This window comes from Neovison vison, chromosome 2, assembly GCF_020171115.1.
Source record: "Neovison vison isolate M4711 chromosome 2, ASM_NN_V1, whole genome shotgun sequence".
Taxonomy (NCBI): Eukaryota; Metazoa; Chordata; class Mammalia; order Carnivora; family Mustelidae; genus Neogale; species Neogale vison.
The window spans coordinates 223752857-223772413 of record NC_058092.1 but is presented as its reverse complement, the minus strand read 5'-3'; the positions used below and the strand labels follow the sequence as shown (position 1 = coordinate 223772413).

The following is a 19557-nucleotide window of genomic DNA, read 5'->3' as shown; positions in this document are numbered from 1 at the left end:
TTTTTTTCTTTGCTTCCGTGTTCCACGAGTTTGGCTTTTCTGATGCCTCGTGTTGTTTCTTACAGAATTTGTACCGGTCAGACCTGAACTTCATGCGAGGCGTTCCCTGTGTCATCCCAGGCTCGCTGGAGATCGAAGGGAGAAAGAAAGCGTCTGAACTCATCAGTGAGGTAACCGGGGATCCTGGATGGACCGGTGATGGGAGTCAGTCTGTTTCCATGGCAGAGGTTCCCTCCCAGCACTCAGCTTGCTTCTCACTGCTAGAGCGAATGAGATGTTCAGCTTAACAGTGGCCACTCACAGCATTATCTCTCGGCAGGCCCTTCTTCTCACTAGATTCTCCATTCCAACTGGATGTCATTTAACACAGCTTTGCAAATATCGAGCCGGCTCCTTGGTGAACCTATAAGAATTATTCATTGGCTCCTAAGATCTGCTTCCCTAGGGTACAATGACAAGAAGGCAGGCCTTGGAGACCAACAGGGAGGGAATTCTAGGCCAGCGCTCATTGGCTGTGTGACTTCTAGCCTCTCACCTGGCCTCTCTGTCTCAACTTCTTAGTCGTCAAATGGGGGTACTCCTACCTCCCTCATTTAGTTTTTAGGGGACTAGCACTAACAATCTAGGCAACGGTGCTGCTCTGGTGGCCGGGAAAGGATTGGTAGAAGCTTGCTGATAATTTCGTAGTAAAAATACTGAAGACTAGGATTCTAAGCTCTTTGAGCACTTGAGGAATCTTACTGACACCTGCGAGGGCTCTGGGACTTCCCCTCGCTTACAGATGCAAGGACAGGAGGGCATGTTGGAAGGCACTGGAAGTGTCATGTGGGCTCACACATTGATCAGAAGCTCCGAGAAAATGGAACTGACCTCACCGTGGGAGTTTAGACTGAATGTTGTGCTTTCTTTTTCCAGTGAAATCTCAAAAGAGAGGGGTTTCTGAACCTGGTGGGTGCGTCAGAAACCTCTTTGGAACTTTAAAAGAAACACAGAGGCGTGGGCCCATGGGCTCCAGGGTGGAATGCGGGCATTATATATATATATATATATATATATATATATATATATATATATATATTTAAGCTGCACAGTTGTTTCTGGGATACCCCCAAAGCTGAGCACCTCTGGGTCTCCCGTGAGCAAAGGTTGGCAGCAAAACGTGGATGTCAATGGTCCCATTCTATATAGAGGTCGTGAGAGCAGGTGTCCAACTGGGTTCCAGGGGATGGACAAGCAGTCGAAAAGTGAGGTTTTGTGTTTATAGCACTTGTTCTGCTTCTGCTTTTGTGCCTTATCCCGTCATCTTCTTCCTTCAGAGTAAATACCGTCAGCATCCCGGGTCATTCAAGTACACAGCAGTGACAGACACGCCCAGCCTCCTTCATGCAAAACTCAGCAACCAGATTACCAATGAGGTAAAATTGGATGGCTTTAGAATGGGTTTTTGCAAAACTGCTCGATTGTTCGAAATATGCCTGAATATGTGTAGGTCTGGGGCTGGGAGAAAGAACACGTGTTTGCACGAAAGTCTGGAAAGAACATCCTAAATGGAATGTAAACATTTTCCAGAAGGAAGGCAGGCCGAGTTGGAAATCAGGTTTAGTCTCTGGTTCCACGGGCAGTCATGGGCCAGCAGCACCAGCATCTCCTGGGGTCTGGTTAGCAGCACCAACTCGGGCCCTGCCCCAGACCCACGGTATCCGCAAGGTCATTGAGCAGGATCCTTGCGGGTTTCCTCTGTGCGCGGACGTTCAGATGTACTGATCTGTCGCTCACCTGTTCTGTCTAGGCGCATACTGGCGAACCGCATGTGTACGTATGTTCGTTCTGATGATCAGCAGAGGGAGGGTGTGTGGTTACCCGGGGTGGGTACCCAAGGGCAGTCATGTGGTATGTTATGGCTCAGCCTTCTGGAATTTCTGCCTCCTCCCCTCACCTGCTGTGGGCTCATTTCATTGAATCGTCTCTAGCAGAGGGGCACACAGGGGAAGGAATCTCATGGCACCAGAGCATCGTTCCAGCCCCTCTGGCGGCTCTCTTGCAAGTTTGAAATAGAAATTGAGCCTGGCAGAGAATTAAACTTGGCATCGTCCTTAGTTTTAAAAATTCTCCTTCTGACTCTTCTGGAAGTCAGCTGAGACTTGGCTACTTATGCAGTGAGGTTCCACTCTCACCAAAGGAAAAAAGTAAGACAGAACAGCTTGGGAGAAGAATGCCCCCAAAGGCTTGTGTAGCGACGTTCACAATGCTCAGTTCCTCTGGGGTCTTTCCTGCCTGCTGCAGGAGCTGGGTGCTGTGGGCTAATCGTGCCTCTTACGGTGGCCTCTGGTCTCAGAGAACTCCCCAGCCACAGACCCATTTCTGAGCACAAGAATAGGTGTTTCTGGAATAAGCTGAGGCCTTCCAGGGCAACATTGCCGTGAGTTCGTTCATGGGAGGAGCTGGGGCTTTAGGAAAGGACGCAGAGCAGGGCTTGGGAGCCTCTCTTCCACCAGCAAGAGCTTCGCTAACTTTCCCAGATCTTAGTATTTATTGTCTTTATACCATATCCTCAGGTGAAGAGAATAATGAGAAGAACCTTAATGGTGTTCCTAAATGTTTTTTTCTTTCCTCAGCCTATTGTTGAGTAAAGTGTAAGGGAGGAAAAAGAAAAAAAACATCTTTTCTTTCCCCATCTTGGGTTCCCCGTGGGGATACTGTCACAAAAGACAGATTAACAAAAGAAAAGCATACGAGTTTATTTAAGTTTTACATGATGTGGGAACCTTTATAAGGAGCTGAAGACCAGAAGAAACAATTAAACGTGAACGTTTTTGTACGAGGTTCGATGAAGAGCAGAAAGTCATGGGCAGATGTGATAGAGTTAAGCATGGGAACCCTGAGGAAGGTCTGTTCACTCAGCTTCCTCTCAGCAGCCCTCCGTCTTCGGAGAGAAGGATGCTCGGTGCCTCTGGGTGTCGGGAGGGCGCCTCTCACAGGAGGATTTCATGACCTGCGCCAGGAGAGGAGAGAAGGAAGAACTCTTCTAACCCCTGCTGGGTCTCACTTTTTCAGCTTGAAGGTTCCATATTCCGGGGTAACCTGTCCTGAACCCCGTCAAAAGCAACTTGCAATTCCTTACACATTCCTTTTATGTCACTCAATTTGACTCATGAAAGACTGTCTTTATTGAAAGAAAGCTCTTCCCCAAGGCAGCAGGTGTATCCTTGACCCGGCGAGCGGCCTTCCGGGAACCTATTTCCCACTTGCAAACCAGGGACCTCCAGCATTGCAGAAACCAAAGCCTTGTCTCCTTGCTTGTTTTCTCTTCTCTTTTACCCAGCGCCTCTATAAAGCAGCCGGAGCGGATGAAATGCACCGGTACACCCTGACCCTGGGGCTGCCCGAGCTGGTCCGAGCGAAAGCAAACGCAGCCAATCTGAGTGACGTAAGCCTTTCTTGTTGCCAAGCTTCGGACGGGCTCCGAAGCCACGCATGTCTGTGGCTGGGGTGGAATCTCATAGCGACCCTTCCGGTGTTCCCAGAAACCTAAAAAAAAAGGTCTTTTCGAGACTCAAAGTATATACCCCTTTTCACAAGTGTGTCGTGCCCAAATACGTCAGTGCGTACTACAGTGTGTATGCTAATGAGATTGTCTTCGCAAAAGAGAGAGATTTCCCTCATCAGGGACCGATTCTGGAACACTGTATTACAAATGAAAGGGGTAGCCTTTGTTCCCTGAAACATGTCATTTTTTTTTTTTTTAAGAAGATCTACATGTGTTCCTACCGTAGGCAAAATACCAGGAGTCTTGGCGTAATCTCCGTGCTCAAGGCTACAAGCTGACAATAGACGCTCTCCCCTTCCAGGCTGCTCGTGTCTCTGGAGATCGAGCCAGTGATGTGAGTTGAATGATATGACCTTCCATCTTGCCTAATGTCTGTTAACTTCATGTAGAACAACGTCTAGGGCTGATTTTCCTGAATTAAAGCAAATCTATCACCCTGTGAGACAGGATGTCACCTGCAGAATATATTAGTTAGAAATGAGATTCTTTGACGGAGGGAGGGAAAGAAAGGCTCTGTTAATCAGGGGCTAAATTCAGGCAAAGGTCTCCAGCAGGAGAGAGATGACGATCTATTTCTAATTGCAGTTCCTGAACCACAATCACAACCACCCCCAACTCCCCAGCCCCCAGTAACATGTGCACTGCCTAACTTCACCTGGAATTCAAAACAGAACTTGCTCTAGAAACTGTAACACAGCCCTAATGCATCTTCCTCTTGGCTCTCTGTAGTTTTACACGTTGGCATGAGGAATTGCCAGCTGTGTTTCAGCCACTCTGTCGATAGCGTCCATAGCTTTGGGACATGAAGGTGACTTTCTCTTTCCCACAAACAAATCACAGAAAATGTGGACTTCAAATAAACGGATCCTGTCTTTTGGGTTTCATGTTTTGCCAAGTACGCACGGTTAAAGTACAAGTTTCTCTTTTACCTTTTTTGATAAATTCCTTTTGGCCACAGGACACGTTTAAGGGAGTGGGGCCTTTACTTTGGTTCTGAGGATCTGGTTTTAATTAGATAGGAAGAACGGAGCGATGTTTTAATTGTTCATCCCCCAGGGAGGAAGCATGCTCTCGGGCCAACCTCACTGTGGTTCTTATAATCATCACGTCCTCACGAAAGACTAGGTGATTTTTCTAGGGTCTGCAGTGAAAACGTGCAGATGGAACGGAAGCAGGCCGAATGCCGGCCCCTGACCGTGGTCCTCCCTTGCAGTTTCTCTACAGACATGACTTTGTGAAGGAGCGAGGCAGGCTGATCGGGGTCCGGAGCGTCAGCGACGACCCCCGGCTCCAGCACTGCTGGCGGGTGGGCCAGCTGCAGAGCGAGCTTCAGTACAGGCGCACGGCGGCCAGCAGCCACGCCCAGTGTCACCTGCCCTTGGACATGGTGCACCTGGTCCACGCCAGGAAGGCCCAGGCCCTCGCCAGCGACCACGACTACAGGACACGGTGCCACGAGTTCACGGCTCTGCCTGAGGACCTGAAGATGTCCTGGGCCAAGAGAGCTCATGCCCTGCAGAGTGAGGTAGGGGGCCTTCGGGCTGCACACCAGGCTTCCTCCTCCCACGAAGACTGGGGGTAATCTCGGCTTCTCCCTTACCCTCCCCACCCCATCAGAACCAGGGCTTGCTGGGTCTCTGTGTTAGGTCATCTGAGTTGGAGTCAATCAATCAATCAAGAAACAGCTGTTTCTTGAGCACCTACTATGTATCAGGCATCATTCCAGGCCCTGAGGATACCACAGTCAATAAGAGTAAAAAAACTGCTGTGCTCATGGGGCTTCCACGATATGGGAGGGAGACAGCATGTGAGAAGTCGGATACATAGTAGGCCTGATGGTGACACATGGTGTGGAGACAGACAAAGCAGGGCAGCGGCGTAGGTGTGAAGGTGTGTGTGGACCTGCACACGTGCAATTTAAAATCAGGGGTGGGGTCCGGGCAGTTACCACTGAAAAGGCGACATTTGAGCAAAAGACCAAAGTTGATAAGGGAAGGGGATACCACCCCAGCCAACAGAAGAGCAAACCCCAAGGCCAAGTCCCTGAGCGGGAGGAGCCTCAGCTTATTTGAGGCTGGCAAGAAGCAAGTGGGCGAGTGAGGAGGACGTGGCCTTGGAGTGGGGTCTGAGAGAGCTCTGGGGCTGGACGCTGAGTGGTGGGGGTGAAGGTCATGACCGGAAAACAGTAGATCCAATCGTGGCTGATGCGGACTGACTGGCTGCCCTTGCTGTCCCTCTCGCTCTCATGCCATGAGGCGGGGACAGTTATGACTCATCTTTGACAGATAAGGTCATGCGGGAGATGCCCAGGCAGGACTGGCCGTAGAACCCACGATCTCACCCACCTCGCTCTTGTGGAGGGAGTTCAAGGCAGGGGAGTCATGCTTCCCACAACCCCAGTGTAGACACAGACACAGAAGGGAGAGGTCCTCACCCAGGCCAGGGAACCAGACAGGTTGGTGGGGAGCCCCCGCAACGTGTGCCGGAGCCCGTCTCACCCCCCTCCACTCCTCAGCTTCCCCCACTTGGACGTGTTAACGACACAGCGTGGGCGTGGTCGGCACCTCGGAAGGCGCTAACCACCCAGTGTGGGGTGGTCGGCAGGTGTGAAGCACGTGTTGTGCAGCTGGTGCTGTGCCACGAGACGGGGCACACGTTGTCTCTCTCTACCTTGGAGCAGCCCTAGGAGGAAGGAACTCTCATTGTAGAACATAGCCCGTGGGACTGTTGTCACATTAAGCCTTCCCATCCATATCGGGGTTTCTCAACTCCAGCAACCTGGATGTTCTGGGCTGGAAAATTCTTTGTTGTGGGCCCCGCCCCTTGCCTTGCAGCATCCCTGGCCGGCTGGTTGGTCTATATGAAGCACCCAGTGTGGTGTCCGGTCCACAGAAACAGGCCAGGAAGTGTCAGCTGTTTGGATCATTCTCTACATCAAGCCTTACAATTCCAGTTGTCTTTAGGGCAACGACTGCTCTTAGGTTGAATGATGTGGCACAGGTAGAATATCATAAACACATAAGTAGAGGTTACTTATGAGTCAGGGCGGTGATGGTTTAAAGATCATCTGATTATTCATCACAGTCTGCTGGAAGAGTAGCATCACAGGGTTCATGAGCAAGTCCGGTGTGGAGTAGGGGAACTCACGGGGCTCCATACAGAGGGCGTGGTCACCACGGCGCCCGCTGCGTTCTGCTGGAAACGCCTTCCACTTGCTAGATGGCCAGACCACCGTCGGCAAGAAGAGCTCATGGCCTCACCCTCTTGTCAGTGGGCTGTTCCTTGGAGATAGGGAAGGGGAGACAAACCTCTGGGGCAGAGCTGTCCCTTCACTTTCTAGGCAACAGAAGATCAGAGAGGGTTGATTTCATTGGTGACCTCAGATTTCAGGGTTTGTGGGTAGATGTTTATAAGAAGGTGGTGTCCATATATTGTGAGATTTTTTTTTTTAACTAAGTGAGAAAAACGTTACCTCAAGCTACCATTTATATCACCTTTTTTTTTTTCTGAAAAGAAAGGATATTTTATCCCTAAAGCCAGTAGGAAGAATAATTTAAAAAGAAGAGTACTTTCCAGGAAATGGTGGTCGGCACCCTTAAACGGATGTTTCACGAGATAGGCTGTGTACTACGATTTTGAATGCTGAGAACCTGTTGCTTAACTTTTTAAAATCACCGTATTGTGCTTCATACATGGCTTTATAGATCTGAAGTTTGATAGTTTGGGAGTGTGGATTCCAAGCTGCTATGAACAGAGGACACCCCATAAAAGTCCAGCTGCTTTTGAGGCTTCCATTTTCTTGTGGTCGTTATTGCAAATCTAATTTCATGTGGTTATGTTGCATAGGAAAAGGAACAAAGGCTCCACGTGTGTTCGTTCAATTCAGCAGAGTCTGGGGGAGGAGCAGGACCCCTGGCCAGCAGCTGCTTCTCTTGCCTTCTCCTACCTAAGCCAGAAAGAAAGCTGTGGGTTGGGCCAGAGGGAGCCAAGAGGTGCTCACCTCTCTGGCAAAGGTTTTAGGCCATGATCGCTCGAGCTTTGCCTGTCCTGTGCTTGGCTCTGGAATGTATCTGAGACTCATACTCTGCCCAGAGAATGCTCTACTGTGAATGGCCATGATTTTGCACAGAAGCTACGGGGAGACCTGAAAAACACCTGCAGGGACTGTCAAGGAGACAGCCCTGGCCCCACCTTTTACAGCTGCATGACCTTGGGCAGACTCTGTAAACTCTCTGAGCCTCAGTTCCTCCAGCAGAAACAGCAACAATAACAATAGCTAAAATGTATAGGATGTCTATTCTGAACCTCGCATTTGCTTCAATACTCTGCACGAACTATCTCATTTAGTATCGAAGTATGTGCTGATATGACTCCCATTTTTACAGAGGTGGTGACTAGAGTACTATGATGTTAAATAACTTGCCCAGGATCTCAGGCTGGCAGGGAAATGACTCGCTCCAGACCTCACCACAAGTCAGAGTGGAAGCTGGGCTCTGGGCTCCAGACTCCTGGTTTGGTGCTCTTTGGCTCCCTCCGGTGGCTGGATTAGGAACCCAGGCTCTCTGGCTCCTGAGGGTTCTGTTAAGGACCCTCTGTCTGGTTCACCCAGAGAAAAGCCATCCACGACTCTTCTGAATCTGAACAGTCCCTTGAACACCAAAATTGTTCTGCAGATGTGTATAAGAACCCCACCTTTGCAGGTTGGTGTGAACGTTGCGTGAGGTGATGAGTCTAAGGCAAACCAGGGTTGGCAAGAGGGTGATTATAAAGCAAACCTCTCCAGAGGGTGATTATAAAGATTTTCATTAATAGGACCCAGATACCTCCTCTCCTGGTCACCTCCTGGGTGCAGTTGTTGACATTGTTAGGAATTGGGGACCCAAAACTGCAGCCTGTGCTCCAAAACGAGGGTGCCAGGAACCCCCCACGTAAGAATCTGAAGGTGGCCTCCAGGCCTTAATCTGTGCAAGGGAAAACAGCAAGACGGCCATCTGGGGAAGCCAGGTGCAGCTGGACAGCGTGAGAGGGTCTCTTATTATCTTAGAATCCTTCTTCAAATCCTTCTTCGGGGAGCTGATTCTTCTCGACTCCCCTCCTCTCTCCCCTTCTTTCATCGTGAAGTCCGGGGCAGGCGTGTTGTTTTTAGGGTCTGCGTGAATAGTCAAACCTGGGCTGGGAGCTGAGCTATCAAGAGACAATCCATTTATAAGAGAGTCTGAGGCCCAGTCAGATCTTTGGGGAACCAGCATCTTGCTTTCTGACTTACCTGCCATTGTACTGCTCAGCTCAACAAAAGGCGAGTTGAAAGCGTGCTCCCCACTTCATCTTGCGTATGAAAGGAGCAAGGCCCGGCTGTGAAGAGGCCCTGTAGGATTATTCTCTCTAACTTAGAAATTTATCCAATTTTCTCTGTTCTTTATCAGAGTGGAAGGCAAAAGCTTTGCCGGTGTAGACCGAAAGATCGCGGCATACAAAGCAATCTTACTGACATGGGGTTTTGAGACCTGCTCCTGAACTTGAGTGATGCCTCCCTTCACCAGTTGGAAGGCAGAGTGGAATTTGCACAGGAACATTAACCAGCAGACAGTAGATCAGAAACGGACCCTCTTTGAGGCCAGCTGTGAGGGACGCTGTGAATCCTGAAATGAAAGGAAACTAAAAAGGCCAGAAGACTGGTTTCTGGAGTGATATTTGGCGTTACAGCAGAGCTTATATCTAAATTAGAGAAATGCTATCAACCTCGTTTAGATCCATATTTTAGATTTCCTTGGAGAGTCCTTTTCCACCTTTAAAAATGCCTAATTTCCATAAAGTAGAGAAGAAAAGCATTCCTACAACCGTCTTGTCCTAGGTCATGGTGGGCGGATCGTGGAATGGAAATAAGATTTCACATGTTAGGAGACTCCTGATCAGACCTATTGTCCCACTCACTGCTTAGGATTTTCACCCAGGAATGCTGCTGTAGTTCTAATCTTCTGAGTCCTTAAAATGAGGAAAATGGATGAGACCTAGCCCATCGTTGGGATATAAGCAAATCCCGAGCCAACAGCGGGAAGGGGAGGTAAATCCAGGCACAAAAAAATTAAAATGCCTCTCATGCTGTAGGCCGGTTGTATCTTTAAGTGTGTGTGGTCCTTAGAGTCCTGCTGGCATTGTCTCTGCCCCCTCGCTCCCCCCCTACCACCACGAAACAAAACCAGATCCAACACATCGAGTGGCCTTTGCTCTCAAGGCCTCTCAGGAGTTCTCACGAGAACAGAAGGGTTGTGATGACCTTCAGCTATCACAGAGAGAAACTGAGTCACATTTTGGTAAAGCGATTTGCTCTGAGTCCCAGCAGGTTTGACCCAGGGCTCTGGGCCCTTTGATCACCTGAAGGTGGGTAAAACTGTTCTCTTTAGGCAGGCAGGAAAGCGGGCAGGCAGTCTCCTCGCTGCCAGAAGGGAACAGAATAATCCAGGCTGATGCCTGGGCTTGGGTGTGGGTCTCTACTCTTTTTTTTAAGCAGTCATGTGCATCCATTCCCTTGACTTCTAACCCTGCCCATTCACAGGTGGGGCCTGCTTGGATCTTCTGCACGACCCATTCTTTAATTCGTGGCAGAGGACATACCCTTGCACGGTTTGACTTAATGATGTGCACAGTGCACTCTGAATGAAGATGTTGACGTGTTACAATGAAGATAAATACAGATGCTATTACAAATCAAGCACCTTGAAATAACCTGATGGTCTCTGTCCCTCTGTTGGTAAAAGCCAATGATCTTCTTCCCGCAGTTTCGCTACAAGTCAGACCTGATGGGCATGAAGGGTACGGGATGGCTGACAGTGAGTTCCCCCCAGCTGGAGAGTGCAAAGAAGGCTGGAGAACTCATCAGCGAGGTACCGCTCACCCAACTCTCTCATAAATGCAACCTGGCATTTATTTCCTCCTGAAGAGGGAGGTGAAAACCCCAAGAGGACCCCATGGCCACTAGACCCCCAGTTTTTTCCTGACCTTTTGCAACCAAATCACAAGACAGAACAAGGTTTCCCTCCAAATGAGTTCACTTGCTGGGGAGAGAAAATCATGTTCCGTGCTGGGCAATAAGAGACAGATGATGCACTAGAAGATTCCCTGTAGGTACATTAGATGGCTGTGAGCTAAGCTGGCTCATTGTTTTCTTGGGGGCAGAATTTGCCGTCCACCTACAGGGTTGACGCAAAGCGTCGTGTCTGTGGTTATCTGATTTTAGATAACATCACGCACTGCGGAGAGAAGGTTACCTTTACCAAACTCCCCACAATATTGCTGGCCTGCAGATTCAGGCCCGGGGATCCCCTCAAGGGTGGTGCTGCGTCCTTCCGTCTCTTAGTAGCCAAACTTACTTGGACGGGGTCTTCAGTGATGCTGAGTCCTTCCCTCTACTGAATCCCCTTCCTGTGGTATGCTTTGGAATTGCTCAGGAGCGTGAATACTTGTAAAATGCTCCTTATCACAGAGACAGCTTAGAGACCCTGTGAGGTGCCCACCAAGAAGAGAGACTTGTTTTTCAGTAGTGTCATAGGCACATCCGGTACCCAGTGGGTGGAGTGAAGCCGCTTTCAGAAAATTACATCGTATTCAACTATTTCGTGGGAATCCGTGTCTTTCTCTTATAGACCAAATACCGTAAGAAACCAGATAGTATCAAGTTCACCACCGTGGTTGACTCCCCAGACCTGGTTCATGCCAAGAACAGCTACATGCATTGCAATGAGGTGGGTATGTTTTTACCATCAACCGTAGGTGCCCAGGAGTGGGCAGTGTTGCTCAGTACTCAGTGCTTAAGAGCACGGGCTTGGGATAGAAGGAAACGCAAACTTTCTGTCCACTACCTGGGTGATGTAGGGCCAGTTCCTTGGTCTCTCCTAACCTCCATTAAGTGAATTAAATGAGAAATAAATAAATAAGCATATGTGAATCCTTTTAGCAAGTATGGGGAACGTAGTAGGTCCTCAGTACAGGCCCCTTATTATGGTTTGGTTCATAATCATAACAATATTAATACTGCATATTATTGATGCTCTTTTACTAACACTAGATGAGATACATCCGAATTATTGATAGATGGTAATGGAATTAAAAGCTGAACATAACCCAGTTAGAAAAAAGAAAGAACAGCTATATTAAAGGCTTCTTTCTGTTTCTGTTCTCTCTGTATGATTTAGCCTCATTTCTTCTCTCCTATATTTATTTTGAAGTATAGGAACTTAAATATTTTTTTCTCTGACCTCGTCGAGGGATTTGATTTTGCACACACAGTGACAAAGCTGACCCCTGGTCACACAGAGTCCAAATATACCGACAGGTTCACGTTCGTGAAGCCCAAACTGAATTTGGAAAAGGATCAGAATATTCAACACCATATTATCCTCTCTAAAAGGAGATGAGACTCTATCCCGTTCTAAAATTCTTTGTAGCTCTTAGATCACTGCTTTAAAAATAGCAACTGAGAGAAAAAGCTTGAGTTTTAAACTTGTGTCTTCCTGGGACCCAGGTAGACTCTGAAAACTTTAATTTCCTTAAAACATATTAAGGCATTTTAGGATTAATGGTTGTGTCTTTTTATTATTACTATTCATTTATTATTAAGCAATAAGGGCATTAGGACATCTTCGTACTAGTAGAAAACTTAACAATACTCAATTGCAAAGAGTCTCCAAAGAACCCCACACCTTATACTGTTTGTAAAACCACACAGGTGAGGCCAACCAGGATGCTGATTTGGGGCCTATTTGGAGCAGATCTTGATAAATATTTAAATGGGGGCTACTTACCACCAGCCAACCCTCCCTGACTCTCGGCCCACGGGCACGGTGGGTCCGGCTGTGGGTTCTGGAGGGATGCTCTCCCGTGGGCAGGGCTGGGTTCTGCTCCCATGGCACCTGGGTGGGGAGGGGCAGCCTGCTTCTCACCCATAACCTCGGCCACCTGCCTGTTCTGCATTGACCGCAGCCTGTCTCCCCCACAGCGCCTGTACAGGTTGGGGGATGCGGAATCCCTGCACAGGTACACCCCGATCCCCGACCATCCGGATTTCGCCCGAGCCCGCCTCAACGCACTGCATCTGAGTGACGTAAGTGGAGCCATGCTTTGTGTGGCGCGCCCCTCCTTCTGCAAATGTGTCTACACCTGCACTGGATTGTATTTGTTGGGGGGGAGAAAAGTCCCAGGAAGGAGAGGACCTGAGACAGGAAGAACCCAGAACCAAGAGGGAGACAGACAGCCCATGTGACTCTGGGTCACTTTCCTCTCCGGGCCCCAGTTTCCTCAACTGGAAAATGGGATGGAGCTGGGTCAACCGATGTCTGCGGCTCCTTCCGGCTTGAAAACTCTGGCTCCGGGCACGATGGGCGAAGGCCGCTGTCAGGGGCTCCCCTGGCCCTGGCAGGTGTAGACCCCTGCTCCGTTTCTTTCCCGGACACGTCTCCTCGGAGCTGGGAGACTCCGGAGGCCCGGCGGCCCTCTCTCGCCGCGCAATTGTCATCCATCCGGCACAAACACAAGCGGCCCCTTTGTGCAAGAGGCGGCGGCCTCCACACTTCTGTTCCCCTCAGATGTCTGCCCTTTGCGTGCATAACCAAGATGCTGTTTCCTAAACCCGAGCGTGTTGTTAGCGGGGGTTGGAGGCCCCGGTTGCCACAGAATAGGCCGCCGAGCAGCCAGCGAAGCTGTGATCCGGGGATGACAGGTAGGCGGGCGGCAGAATCAAACGGCGGCGTCAGATCAGAATCACACAGGCTGAGTGTGTCGGCCTGGGGCCGCGCGGGGCCTCCCAGAGTCCAGCCATTCTTCCCTCCCTGGCCTGGCCATTGTGTCCTGGGGCTGCGCGCGGATCAACAGCTGCTCCCGCGCCCCCCAGAGGTGGCTGCCTCGCGGGGGGCGGCGCCGGGCGCCTTCTAGTTAGCGTGTGTATTAGTTTGTGGCGTTTGTAAAGCCCTGTGGGATCCCACGCGGTGAATGCGACGGCGCTTTGTAAATATGAGTTATTATGACCATTTGAGGCTTTTGAGGGATGTGTGAGTGATAATTTTAGAACAGTAGCTCTGGTGGGCTGACCTCCATCTGGGGGAAGCGGGACCTCCCCCTCCGCAGAGCTGGGACAAAACCTCCATGGCGTTCGTGCTCCGAGGATGGGGGAAGGCCCGGCCTCCGCCGGCCGCCGGGATTGGAAGCCCTGAGCCGGGAAAACCGGGGTGAGACGGCTAGTCCCTTTGGGGTCCGGCCGAAGGAGGACGGCCACCCTGGGCTGGCGACAGAGCGCCTCTCGGCTCACGAGGGATGCCAGTCTGCAGAGTCCCGGAGCTGAAATGAGCCGCCGGGGCATGTGGGATGTGGGGAACTCATGAACCTCTTTTGAAAGAGCACTTCTTCGGGGGCGTGGAGAATGCACACAATTGGATCAAGTGCTCTGTGAGGAAGATGTGCGGGGAAAGTGACCTTCCTGGGCAAAGAAAGCCATTGAGATGTGTAAGGCAGCCGAAATAACTAAAAATCAAATGACTCTAATGTGTGAGGATGAGGACAAAACTGCGCCCACTGTGATAAAGAAGAGGACGCCCAGGGTTCCAAATCAAAGGGCCTACGGAATCTAAAGGCTCCCAGTGGCAAGGCAGAAACCTCAACAGAATAAAAAAAAACTCAGGCAGGAAGTGATCACCATCAAGCAAATAGTATACAGGGAGAAGGAGCAGGGGACAGGGAGGGGGCGCCTTGGGGAGAACCCCAATTTCAGCCCCTTGCACTAGGTGAGGCTCCCTTGTGGAGGCTGGAGAGCTGGGGTGCATCAGACGCCAGAGTGGGGTGACGTCAGAGCTTGGTGCTGAGGAAAGTTTGGCGTCCTTGCCTAGCCCAGATCCGGCGTGGAGACCCTTTGTAGGAAGGCGCCAGCTGTCCCCTTCCCAGGGGATGCTAAGGGCTTGGACTCTACTTGCTGTATATGCTACTGTTTGTGGGGCCACCGTATCAGGGGGCAGAATGCTAAAGGTGATGCTTGCTCTGTCCTTATCTAAATGTTACTCTCTATCTACCTATCATTTTGTCCTCCTGCTTCATCCATGGTGACCCAGTAAACTGAATCCTCAGGGCTATGTGTGACCCATCAATTAGGCAATTAGGCCCCTGAACACAGCAGGTATTTAGCTCGTGGTTGGTGGATCTGGATGTTGGAGTTGGAGATGATGATGATGGTGAGCTCCATAACGATGTGGCTCCTTCTCCGTGGGCCCCTCTGGTTCTAGGCCCAGTTGTGCAGTGGTGCGAGGCCCTTTGCTTTTTATCTGCCATCCCTCCTTTGCTTAATAATCCCCTCAATCCCCTGTAGAACATAGCCTCAGCTGTGACCTCTATTTCCAAGTGACAAACGTAAGGTTCTTCAGGGGCCTCCTGATCTGCTGTGGCTCTCGGAATGAGTGAGCCACTGACACGGTCTGGGGCTGTCACTTTGTCGTCTGCTGCTGTGTCTCACCTGCTGTCCCCCTTCTCTGTGGCCGAATAAAGGACAGCCCTCTGCTGGGATCTCCAGATGGTTCCTTTCATGGAGCCATTCCCTTATCTTAAAAAAAAAAAAAAATAGTGGCTACATGAAGGCATGGGAGATTTTGATGCTCTCTCCGGTATGTGGGTCTACCTGAGGACCAAGAGGATGTGATTACAGACTCCCGGAGGGTGTGTGAGAACAACTTCAAAAGGGAAAAAAATGAAAGAGGAAGATGTGAAATACACGGGTCAGGAACTCGGTCAGGTTCTTGGCAATCAATTTAATTCAGGTGAAGGCTCTTCCTCCCATGCGGGCACCAGGGGGCTACCTGTGGGAGGCGTCATGCTTCATTGTGATGGTGGGACTCGGCTTCAGAAGTAGCCGAGGGGGCCCCCAGGAAGTCATTGGAGCTAACAAACACATGGGTGCCCGGACCCAAGGAATGGAGAGCTTTTAGCATGGGGGAAGAAGCAGAGTTCTCAAACTTTGAGTTCTGGCATCCAGAAGCTGACCCGAGGTTCTGAAAGTGAATGCAAAGACAGGAAAGAGTAGGACAGGACCTCTGGTACCACCAGGATGTAGCAAATGAGCCAGACTCACAGACCCCAGACCTCCCAGAGCAGAGCCTGATTCTCAGGCCAGGAACTTAGAGCTGAGCCCCTCGTGGCCAGCCCCGCCAGTCCCAAGAGCTTGGGGAGCTCCTTGGGATGGATGTGAGGCCATGGCTCTGTCCTTGGACCCCTGCAGGATGGAGGGTATGCATTCATTCCTGCTCAGAGCTAAAAACACACCAGTATGGGGTTCTCACTCCCTGTTCACGCAGTTTTCTGTTTTCCCCATCTAGAAAGCCTACAGAAGCTCTTGGGAACAGACCCGGGCTGGCGGCTATGACTTCAGGCTGGACGCCATTCCGTTCCAGACTGCCCGGGCGTCTAGGGAGATCGCCAGTGACGTAAGACCTTGGGCTCCCTGTCCCTCTGTCACTAATAGGTCTGACTGCTGTTCCCAGTTCTGTTGAAAAGCAAACCACCAGGCAGCCAAACCTGACAAGTATTTCAAATGAAATTAAAAATAGGCCCTTAGTTTCTAGAACCTTAGCCAGAAATTTCAGGTTGGGGAGGACGCTCTTAGAAGTTGACGTGTGGGTCCCTAGAAGTGAACTAACATGTGACTGATGTGTTAATCCACAATAAAGGGACTTCTAGCTGAAGTGCAGTGTGACAGGGTAGAAAGAGATTGAGCTTTTCCCCTAGATTGATTTTGAGTTCAAATCTTGGCTCAGTCACTTGGGACTTGGCCGTGTAGTGTTGGGCAAGTTGCTTACATTCTTCGAAAGCTCACATCTACATCTGTGAAATGGGGATACAATTTTCATCTCCTAGGATCGATGTAGGACTGAAAACATCATGGTTTCCAGTGCCATGCAAGTAACAAAGTGTTCAAAACATGGCAGCCATTTTCTGGAAAAGGAAGGTAGATCACAGATCACTCATGAATAGCTCGTATCTGCCCACAATCGGTCCAGAAATCAAGAACAAGAGTTCAGAAACATGTTTGGCCACCAGTCATTGTGACAACCAAGCCTGTGCCCGGGGGGACTCGTCTGCGGCAGGGCAGAGGCTGGCTTGGGTGTTACCACGACATACGAATGAGATGCTGTAGAGCCACCTTTGGGTCTTTGGTGGATTGGAAATTCAAAAACCAAAACAAAACGAATCTGATCCTTCCCTATAGATAGTTTAGGGAACCCTAGACGGGGTCCCTGGAGGCTGGGAAGAATCAAAGGAAGAGTGGCCACTGAGAGAGTGGGCGCGTTCCTCTTCCTGTTGAGTTATTCATTACAAGCAGCCTCAGTACCTCCAGCTGCTGCTCGCTGGGCAGGAATCTGAATCTCAGCCCCCAGCTCACTGACTCCTCTCCGTGTCCCGTGGGGTGGAGGCTCGTTCTCCCATTTTATCGGGTGAGGAAACGGAGGCTCAGAGAGACTCAGTAACTGGCCTCAAGCCACACAGCTAGAAGGTAGCAGAGGGAGCTCTAGATTCCAGGTCTGCCTGAATCCAAAGCTGTCCTCTTACCCAGCAGGAAGGTGCGCTTCCTGCTGAGAATCCTGTGGGCTGGCCCGGGAGGGCAGGCAGGCCCCCAGGACCCATCTCTGCTTCTCTGACCTGCAGTTCCGGTATAAAGAGGCCTTCCTACGGGACCGGGGCCTGCAGATTGGTTACCGCAGCGTCAATGACGACCCAAGGATGAGGCATTTCCTCAGCGTTGGCAAACTCCAGAGTGACAATGAGTACAAGAAGGACTTTGCCAAGAGTCGGTCCCAGTTCCACAGCCGCCCGGACCAGCCCGGCTTCATCCAGGCCAGGAGGAGCCAGCAGCTGGCCAGCGACACGGGCTACAGGCAGCCCCTGCCCCAGCCCACCTGCGACCCTGAGCAGCTAGGCCTGAAGCACGCACAGAAGGCCCACCAACTGCAGAGCGATGTGAGCTGTCCTCCATGCCCCCCACTCCCGCCCAGCCAAGCCCCTCCTCCCCTGCCTTGGCCACCACCCAGCATCCCCCATGACCTTCAGGGGGGAGCTGGGCCGAGGTAGAATCTGGGAGACCTAACACTATAGAGCCAGAAGGACTAATAATTCTAATCTGTGGAGTCTCTACAGTGGACCAGGCTCACTGCCAAATGCTTTTTCAAACACAGCATCCTGGAGCTCCCACAGCAACCCGTCCCTGCCCCATTTTCCAGATGAGAAACCGCAGGCCTGGAAAGGTTAGGGAACTGACTCAAGGTCACCCAGCAAAAGGGGGCAGGCCTGGGATACGAACCCCCTTTGGTTTGATGTGAGAGCTCAAGCTCTCAACGGTTCTGCCACATTGTTTCTAAGAGGTCTTAGCCGGTCCCTACCTCCGTCCTTGCACTTCAGCTGCCTCGGAGGCAGCAGCAGCCCAGAGAAGGAAAATGGCTTTCCTGAGGCCACGGAGCGAGTCGAGGTGGGAGCTCCGACTTGAACCCTTTCCTCCCCACCTTCGGCCCCCGGTGTCGCTCCTGTTGCTTGAGTCAAAAGATGCAAAGCCCAGGGACATGCTGGCCTGGCTCATAGCACATCGGGCCCTCCGTGCAGCAGCTCTCGGAGGAGTTCGCTCCCCTTGTCCTGGCTTTGCTGACAGCGGCCTATGTTCCACCACCCCAGACCCTGCTGACCTATTTGTCTTGCTTCCCTTCGTCCCCTAAGGTCAAGTACAAATCTGACTTGAACCTGACCAGAGGTATTGGCTGGACACCTCCCGGCTCCTACAAAGTGGAAATGGCTCGGCGGGCGGCGGAACTGGCCAAGAGGAGGGGCCCGAGTCTCCGGGGGGCTTCTGTGAGTGGCCAGCTGCAAACCCACCGCAGCCGGCAAGGCCGTGGGGAAAGGCAGACTCGTTGTTTCTTTCCAAACTTTATTTTTGGCCAAAGGTCAGCCGGCTCTGAAGAAGTGAGAAACACAGCTGGGGCAAGGCGCCTAATTTCATGGGTCTGAGATGGCCGGGCGGATGACACTCGGGTTAAACTTCCTGCAGGGTTTTCTCTGAAGTCACGGCCATTAGTTGTGCGGAGACAAACCTACCGGGGCTCCTTCAATCGCGGGCCACGGCAGCCCAGGCTGCGCTCACTGCCGGCTCGTTCCATGCGTAGAAAGGGTCAGGGACTCGCTGGCTGCAGCAGTCTGGGTTTTGAACCCTACTTTGTTCTGAAGAAAGACACCACGTCTAAATGAGACATTGGCTTTGCTTCTTTCTCCTTCTTGCCTCGAGGATCCTTTCTCTTGGGGAGGGGGGAGGAGGGGCAGGGCGGGGTGGGGTAGCATCTCTCATCCTGTGGGAGCCGGGCGGAAGCTTCACTCTGACTCAGGGACGTGTGTTTGATTTCCGCAGGGGGGGCCGGACGCTGTGGGGCCCACGGATAATCAGAGGGGGGACGTGAACCCAGACGCCATGGAGATTCTACATGTCAACAGGAGGAAGGTTCTGTCGTTGTGAGTGAGCTGCGTCCGCCCAGGATTCTTGGGAAAGAGGCTCAGGAGGAAAGGTGCCCACCAGAGACGTGCTTCCGTTCCAGCGAGCTGAAAAAACCGTGCGGCAGCCCTTCCCCGAGCCCCCTTTACTAAAACAACGACTCTCAGAATGCCACAGAGAATCTTGTATTTTTGGTCTCCCGTCTAATCCTGGAAGTGGGTGGCCCGTTCTGTGGCGTACCTTGGGTGTCTGGGATGAGGAATAAAGATGTCAAGGTGACTCCCGCTGGCTCCGGTCATTCTGAGATCCCACGTTTGCAAATATCTGAGGTGAAGGCAGTCTGTGATTTTCTAGAAGGTGCCCATGTTTGAAGGGAAGCGAACAAAGTATCTATTGGGTGGGTTCTGGCATTTTTTGGGTTACCCACGAGGCAGCCTGATAAAGCAATGGACCTGCTGGTCTGGGGTGGCCCCAGGGTGGGCGGCCATTTTCTCTGCTTAGAGCATGGCCACTCGGC

General features: G+C 51.2%; 1 protein-coding gene across 2 annotated transcripts in view; it reads left to right on the top strand.

The window, feature by feature from the left end:
- Nucleotides 1-19203, top strand: part of LOC122901124 (nebulin related anchoring protein) — a 69651-nt gene extending 50448 nt beyond the window's left edge. For both annotated transcript variants that reach the window (XM_044240563.1, XM_044240564.1), the window contains 12 exons: nucleotides 66-170; nucleotides 1317-1415; nucleotides 3323-3427; nucleotides 3774-3881; nucleotides 4761-5072; nucleotides 10324-10428; nucleotides 11188-11286; nucleotides 12540-12644; nucleotides 15892-15999; nucleotides 17219-17530; nucleotides 18278-18409; nucleotides 18960-19203. In XM_044240563.1, the coding sequence (XP_044096498.1) occupies nucleotides 66-170; nucleotides 1317-1415; nucleotides 3323-3427; nucleotides 3774-3881; nucleotides 4761-5072; nucleotides 10324-10428; nucleotides 11188-11286; nucleotides 12540-12644; nucleotides 15892-15999; nucleotides 17219-17530; nucleotides 18278-18409; nucleotides 18960-19064 (1695 nt within the window). In that variant the 3' untranslated portion in view covers nucleotides 19065-19203. The remainder of the gene's footprint in view (nucleotides 1-65; nucleotides 171-1316; nucleotides 1416-3322; nucleotides 3428-3773; nucleotides 3882-4760; nucleotides 5073-10323; nucleotides 10429-11187; nucleotides 11287-12539; nucleotides 12645-15891; nucleotides 16000-17218; nucleotides 17531-18277; nucleotides 18410-18959) is intronic.
- Nucleotides 19204-19557: the final 354 nt, after the last annotated feature.